Source organism: Mus caroli, chromosome 5 (assembly GCF_900094665.2).
Source record: "Mus caroli chromosome 5, CAROLI_EIJ_v1.1, whole genome shotgun sequence".
NCBI classification, from domain to species: Eukaryota; Metazoa; Chordata; class Mammalia; order Rodentia; family Muridae; genus Mus; species Mus caroli.
Genome location: NC_034574.1, coordinates 116,091,213 through 116,099,001, shown reverse-complemented (window position 1 = coordinate 116,099,001; position 7,789 = coordinate 116,091,213). Strand labels below are relative to the sequence as shown.

General features: G+C 48.9%; 1 protein-coding gene across 2 annotated transcripts in view; it reads right to left on the bottom strand.

The window, feature by feature from the left end:
* Positions 1 to 5,763, bottom strand: part of Tmem120b (transmembrane protein 120B) — a 41,467-nt gene extending 35,704 nt beyond the window's left edge. The window contains exon 1 of one of the 2 annotated variants that reach the window (XR_003836682.1): positions 5,554 to 5,724. Coding sequence is in view for 1 of the 2 variants with exons in the window: in XM_021162847.1 (XP_021018506.1) it covers positions 5,554 to 5,622 (69 nt within the window). In the remaining variant the exon portion in view is untranslated. Of the gene's footprint in view, positions 1 to 5,553 lie in introns of both variants that reach the window. The other variant, XM_021162847.1, reaches the window with a different exon arrangement.
* Between the last annotated feature and the right edge of the window lie 2,026 nt (positions 5,764 to 7,789).

Sequence of the window (7,789 nt, the reverse complement as noted above, 5' to 3'; positions counted from 1 at the left end):
CCTTGCTGTCCTGGAACTCACTCTGTAGACCAGGCTGGCCTCGAACTCAGAAATCTGCCTGCCTCTGCCTCCCAAGTGCTGGGATTAAAGGCGTGCACCCCACTGCCCAGCGATTTTCTTTTCCTCTTTTTTTTTCTTTTTTCTTTTTAGATTTATTTTATGTATATGACTACATGGTAGCTGTCATCAGACACACCAGAAGAGGGCATCAGATCCCATTACAGATTGTTGTGAGCCACCATATGGGTGCTGGGAATTGAACTCAGGACCTCTGGAAGAGCAGTCAGTGCTCTTAACCACTGAGCCATCTCTCTAGCCCCCCCCTTTTTTTCCAATTTTTTTTTGGGGGGGGTTTCGAGACAGGGTTTCTCTGTATAGCCCTGGTTGTCCTGGAGCTCACTTTGTAGACCAGGCTGGCCTCGAACTCAGAAATCCACCTGCCTCCGCCTCCCAAGTGCTGGGATTAAAGGCGTGCGCCACCACGCCCCGCTCTTTTTCCAATTTTTAAAGACACAATTTCTCAATGTATCTGTGTAGCCCTAGCTGTCCTGGAACTCACTAAGTACACCAGGCTGACCTCTCAAACTCACAGCACTCCTCCTGCCTCTGCCTCCTGAGAGCTGAGATTAACGGAGTATCACCATGCCCTGCCAATTTGATGATTTTTCAATGTCCTCAGTTTTACTCTCCTAATTTGAAGGGAGGGACTGCCGCTTAGAATAAAGGGGATATCCATGTATCAATCAATTCGCTGTGTAACATTACTGTTACACAGTAACCAGAACTGGGTAACATCAGGCCAGATACCTGACATCCACAGAGCGAGGACCTGGGCCCAGGAATCCTGACTCCCCCAGCTAGTGTTCATTCCCCTTTACCTGCTTCTAAAGCGAGGTTCCCGGGGCAACCAGAATGAAAGAGCAACCAGGGCCAACAAAAGAACTCTTCCACAGGAATCTGTCTTGTGTGATGGTTAAGACTACACACTTGGCTGGACATAGTGGCACACACCTTTAACCCTAGCACTCCAAAGGCAGAGGCAGGAGATCTCTGTGTCTGTCTTTGAGGCTAGCCCGTTCTCCCTAGACAGTTCTGTGACACCTAAAGCTACATAGGGAGTTCAATCCTCAGGACTTTAAAGGTACACTTCAAGTCCCACAGCTGTCCCCTGACCTCTACACATGTGCAGGGGGAGGGGGGGACACACCCACACACATATACACATACAGATAAATGTACATTTTCATAATTAAACGGGGGTCGGGAAACATTTCATCCATTTATAGTGCTTGCTACTCTTCCAAGGGACCCAAGTTCAGACCCTAGTATCCGCGTGCGGGGCAGCTCACAATACCAGCTCTGGAAGATCCGGCGCCCTCTTGTGGACTTGATGAGCTCCTGCACACACACACACACACACACACACACACACACACACACAAACCAACGTAGGTAACATAAATCTTTGCAGGGAGGTGAATGTACTGCTGCTGGTGCTCAACAGTCCGTGTTCGAATCCTGACGTTAGTATTCATAGGTCACAAGACCCTAGCTCTATTCCATCGGGTCTCTTGAGATAACATTTGACTTTGTTTCTAGGCTCACCCCTCCTTTTTATTTTTTTTGGGGGGGTGCTGGAGCCAGAGGCATGCCACTTCATTGGCAGTTAAAAACTCCCACTTTTACAATGGTACACAAGACCTCAGTGATTCATGAAGCCTGGGCATTGAAAAAGGCTGCTTCCTGTGCTAGGGAGGATGGGGTCAGGTTTCCAGTGACGTAAGGCAGGAACTGATCGTTAAAGTCTCTGCCACAGTGTCTGTTAAGTGACCTTCTGTGATCACATCACAGGCCAAGGGGCCAGGTACATGCTGATCTCCGACTGATATTCACTTCAACCACTCAAACACCAAGTCCTTGTGGAGACGCAGCTTCTCCCAGAATCCGGCAACGCACCCAGGAAATATAAATCACAGTCCAAAGAGAACAGATCTTTCCTGAAGGCTCAGAGCATTACTCTTGGGCTCTCGGTAGGTGAAGGGGGATTCTGAAGACCTTTTAAATGGACCAGGGTCTGAGACACAGGCTTCCTCTTTCTTTCCAAAAAGGGAAGGAAACGTAAAATGTGGACCCAAATCATCTCCCCAGAAATGAAGAAACCCAGCAAAGCTAAAACCCGAAATCTCAGATTCTTAGGCAGATGTAGGAGAACTGGCTAATCAGGATGTCCTGATGACAGGGAAAAAAAAAAAAAAAAAGTTCCTCTTATTGTTGAAAAAAAAAGTCCCTCCTATTGTTAACTTTTCCAGTTTCAGTCAGACTCCCCACACACATACCACACACACTCACATTCACACACACACAGAGACACACATACATACACCACACATTCACATAACACTCATATATACACACTTATGTGCACACACAGAAAAACACAAATTCACACACACCACACACAAACTCACACACATACATACTACACATACTCACATTTACATGCACATTTGTGCACAGACACACAAGTTCACACACACTGCAGACATTCACACACACACAGAGACACACAAACCCACATACCCATCACACACACCATATACATTCACACACACAGACACACAAAGTCACATATACACACTTGTGCTCACATACACACACTACACACACAAACTCATGTACACACACCACACATACATTCACAACACACACTTGTGTACACACACAAACTCACATACACAGCCCACACACATTCACACACACATAGACACACAAACTCATGAACCCACACTACACACACACATACTTACACACACAGCTATATCATCTCATTTCGCCACAAATGTCTCATCAGAATCTCTGTCCAACATATATACACAACATATACCCAGGACTTGGGACACTTTCTTCCCAGGAGTTCAGAATTCCCATGTATGCAAAGAATGGGCAGACTCTATAGACATTTTCTGAATAAACCTAGCACTAACTTTCAGCATGGAACAGCTGGTGATCCCTACTAGAACAATCAGCTTTGTCTAAGCTTCAGTTTCCTTGTCTTAGAATAAAAACTGTGGACGGACCTCTTGGCCAGCGTGGGTGGTCCACACCTTTGATCCCAGCACTTGGAAGGCAGAAGGAAGCTGATCTCTGTGAGTTTTGAGTCTGGCATGGTTTACATACCCAGCCAGGGCTACAGTGAAACACTGTCTCAAAAAAAGGTTAGATGGTATAACTCCAATCCAATTCCAGGGGATCTGAAACCTTCTTCCTCTCCTGGCCTCCACAGGCACACACACACACACATACACACACACACACACACACACACACACACGGAGACACATAAATAAAACTAACAAGTAAATAAATTAATGGGCAGGAGAAATGGCTCAGTGATTACAGGCATTGACTACTCATGCAAAAACCTGAGTCTGGATCTCAGAACCCACACGTGCCTCACAACTGTCTATAACTCAATGTCCAGAGGATCTGATGACGGTCTCCTATGGATTCCTCCTGCACTAGGCACGAATGTGGTGCACAGAGAGATACATTCAAGAGAAACACCCATACACATAAATAAAAACAATAAACCTTTAAGTATATATTTATAAGCATATATTTACATATAAACATTGTATATAACAATATATTATAAATATATTATAAAGATATATTTATACATAAATATACATAAATGCATATGTGTATATATATGTATATATATATATATAATACCTCCATACATGTATATGGAGGGAGGGAGGGAGGGAGAGAGAGAAAGAGAGAAGAGAAGAGAAGAGAAGAGAAGAGAAGAGAAGAGACGAGAAGAGTCGAGACGAGAAGAGACTTTTTGCTCCAGTCTATGACCCTAACCACCAGGAAGCTAGCCACTCTGCACTCAGACCCAGAAGCTGACCATCAAGCCTACGCCAGTGGAGTCCCTCTTCCTCAAAGGAGGATCTAGTCCGTCCCAGTTGTTCTAGCTCTAAGAAACCAGGTCCTTTCAGCAGCCCTTGTTGCTCACCACCAGACGAGGAGATCCTGATCAACTCATAACTCCTCCGCCCCCGACCACCCCAGCACCTGACCCCTCATGACATCTTCCTGTCATAACAAATCAAAGGCCTCCTTTACAACACCTGCCTGCCAAGACTTGCTACCTAATTGTTGATAATTGCATTAATTGCATAGTTCTGCAGTGTTAGGCTCCTCCTCCTTGTAGTTTAAAACAAGCCGAAAGGAAGGAAATAGGAGCAAAAGTCCCACGCAGGAAACCTCTTCTCCCACTCCCAACTCTAAGACCCACTCACTGGCTCTGTGGCTGGACATGGCTTCACAGCCCAGTGGGACAAATTGTTAAGGATATGGCTGAGTCTTCTCCCTGTGGGCAAAACCAAAAGGGATCCTCTGGGAACCATGAGGAACCCAAGACCTCAGATCTGAAAGAGAAGGCACCAACCCATCCACATATGCTGGAGGGACCACGAAGGGATGACAGTCCTGGGTCCCTTAAGTCTCTGCCCATGCCGATCTGCTCAGGTTCACCGGCATCCTTCTGTAATATCGACAGCCTCACTTTACAAAGACCCATCATAGGACCCCCCCCCCATAGCATTCTCCTCCAGACATTGCAGGAGGTCAGCCCAACTGAGAACGCTACAGGGACAAGGGGAATGACAAAGTAACCATTGAGAGGAGGAGGGTGTGAATGCAAGGAAGCCATGTGTTGTTCCTCTTGGCTGTCCCTAAGGTTTCCTGAGTCTCTAGTCCCCAGAGCATACAGCTGTGGCCTCTCTGGACCCTCCTGATAGGACCTGATGGCGATGCTATCCTCTCAAGAGCCCAGCTCTTATACCAACCTTCAACACACCAGGTGGAACGCTCTGTGCCAAAACGGTGAGGGGTTGGGTGCAGCCCTCTATCACTGGGTGAGGCAGCCAGCTGTCAGAACTGACAGATGCCTGCCATCCACAACGGTAAACTCGGCTCGCAGCAGCCGATAAGCAGAACCACATCAGAGCCCCCAAAGGCAAGGCTATGACTGAGGGGTCTCTGAGACTTAAGAACTGCCTAAGGGACCAAGATGAAAGCAGCCAAGCACAACTCTCAAACCGCAGTTGCAGGCGAGGGCTGCCCCGCCAGCACAGAGCGTGAAGTAAGGAGTTCAGCAGCCAACTGCAACTGGAGGGTTGAGGGGAAGATCCCTGTGTGGGGGTTGGTCTGGTGTCCTTTGAGTATCACAGTTTCCTCGTGAACACACCTGGAACTTGCCTCGGGGGCCAGAGACCAACTTTCTGCAGCGAAGGGAGAGCGTGGAGCAAAGAGCGGATGAGAGGGCGCGAGAATGGGGGGGGCGCGCCCCAAGAGACTAAGGAGCCAAAGCGCTGCTACATAGGAAGGGGCTGCGCCAGGCCACCCACCAGCCCATCGGACGCACAGCCCGGGCCACCCTCTGGGTCCTATCGCCCCACCTCCGGGGCTGGGATGGCTAGATGGGGAAGGCACAAGCACCGCAGGTAGCAAGAGTGGCGGGACCAGGTGGCCCGGTCCTACCTGCAGCTCCTGAAATTCTCCCTCCAGCTCGTGCCACTCGCGCTCGCAACGCTCCAGCTGGCCGGACATGGTGCAATGGTGCAAGGCGGCGGCGGCAACGGCTCCCGCAGCGTGGCCCGTCCGGCCACCAGCAGCCCACGCCCGCCCGCTCACTAGCCGCCTCCCCGAGGTACCAGCTGTTCCTGCGCAGCCGGAGCCACGCGCGCACCTGACGTCACGGGCCCCGCCCCGGCGCCAGCCTCACCCCCTCGCCCGAGGGTGGGGCCCGCGCATGCGCATGGGCGACCCCCCGGCCCTGGCCTCTTGGAGGGTGCAACTCTTCAGTCTTCTTTGGGTCTCTCTCTTCACTCTTCGAGTGTAGTAGGTTTCTTTTCGGAGTGGGTGGAGGGTTTATGTGTGAGCTGCATTTATGGCTCATGTTGCTTAGATTATCTTTGTGGGAGAGTGAGGTGGAAATGATTTGGAGGAGGTAAAGGGAAAATTCCTGTATTCCTTCACATTGCCTGACCTAGGCCAAAGCCGGTGCCCTAGAATGACAGATTTGACGGTGACCGTGTAGTAAGGTCAAGGGCAGGATGGGAAAATGCAGACTTGGCTCTGTCATCTCACGCTGGCGTTGATATTTATTGCAACCAATACAGCCTAGATACATCCCTGTCCTCTAAGACACTGGGTGACTCTTGACAGCTGGTGCTGTCAGTCAAAAGGCACAACCACCAAGTTTATGGAATACAGTTGCCTCCCTTTCCGTGCCAAGTCCGAAAAGACCTGCACCAGCCTGGCTTTTCCAACCACACCTCCTACCTCCCTGCCCTGAATCCAGCTCTCCGGACATTGTTTTTATCCTGACTTGGCATTCCTTTCTCTGAATCATCATGCAGTGGCTTCTTGCTCACTCCTGGAACCTCATTCAAATGACACCTGCAAGCCGGGCGTGGTGGCACACGCCTTTAATCCCAGCACTCCAGAGGCAGAGGCAGGCGGATTTCTGAGTTCGAGGCCAGCCTGGTCTACAAAGTGAGTTCCAGGGCTACACAGAGAAACCCTGTCTCGAAAAACCANTACAAAGTGAGTTCCAGGGCTACACAGAGAAACCCTGTCTCGAAAAACCAAAAAAAAAAAAAAAAAAAAATGACACCTGCAGCTGGGTGTGATATTGCATACCAGCCTTGACAACGTAGTAAGACTTGTCTCAAAAAACAAACAAACAAACAAATAAAATATCAAATGATGCCTGTCGGGGCTGAAGGAAAAACTTCAGTGGAGGAAAAACTTTAGTGGTTAAGGGTGTGTGTTCTGCAGTTTGGGTGGCACATGCCTTTCACTGAAGCACTCCAGGGCCAGAGGCAGATAGATCTCTGTGGGTTTGAGACCAGCCTGGTCTACATAGTTCAGGGCCAGCTCCACAGTAAGACCCTGTAAAATTAATTAATTAAAATTAAAAAGACACCTGCATTAGTTTCATAGGGCTATGCTTAGCTACAAGTGGGTGGCCTAGACAATAGAAGTGCATTTATCTCACAGCTACCAACCTGAAACGAAAGTGTCGTGACTCCTGAAACCCTGGGTAGGGCCTTGCCTTGCTACCTAGTAGCCATGACAGTGACTCTCAAGCCTACATGCTCCATGGCTTTCATCTGCATTGCTCCATTCTCTCTGACCAGTAGTTACAGGGCCTCTCTGTGTGCCCTCTCTTATGAAGACACTGTGAATGAAAATCCCCAGAAGGGCTAGAGAGATGGGTCAGCCTCAGCAGTTAAGAGCACTGGCTGCTCTCTCTCCCAGAGATCCTGAGTTCAATTCCCAGCAGTCACATGAAAGAGCTAGAGAAAGTACCCAAGGAGCTGAAGGTGCTTGCAACCCACTAGGAGGAACAACAATGTGAATTAACTAGTATCCCCCGAGCTCCCAGGGACTAAACCACCAACCAAAGAATACACATGGAAGGACTCATGGCTCTAGCTGCATATGTAGCAGAGGAAGGCCTAGTCGGTCATCAATGGGAAGAGAGGCCGTTGGTCCTGTGAAGGTTCTATGCCCCAGTGTAGGGGAATGCCAGGGCCAGGAAGCAGGAGTGGGTGGGTTGGTGAGCAGTGGGAGGGGGAGGGGATAGGGGGTTTCGGAGGGGAAACCAGGAAAGGGAATAACATTTGAAATGTAAAAAAAGAAAATATCTGGAAAAAAAAAAAAAACCAACCAATCAAAGTGGGAAAATGAAAAAAAATTTTTTTTTTTT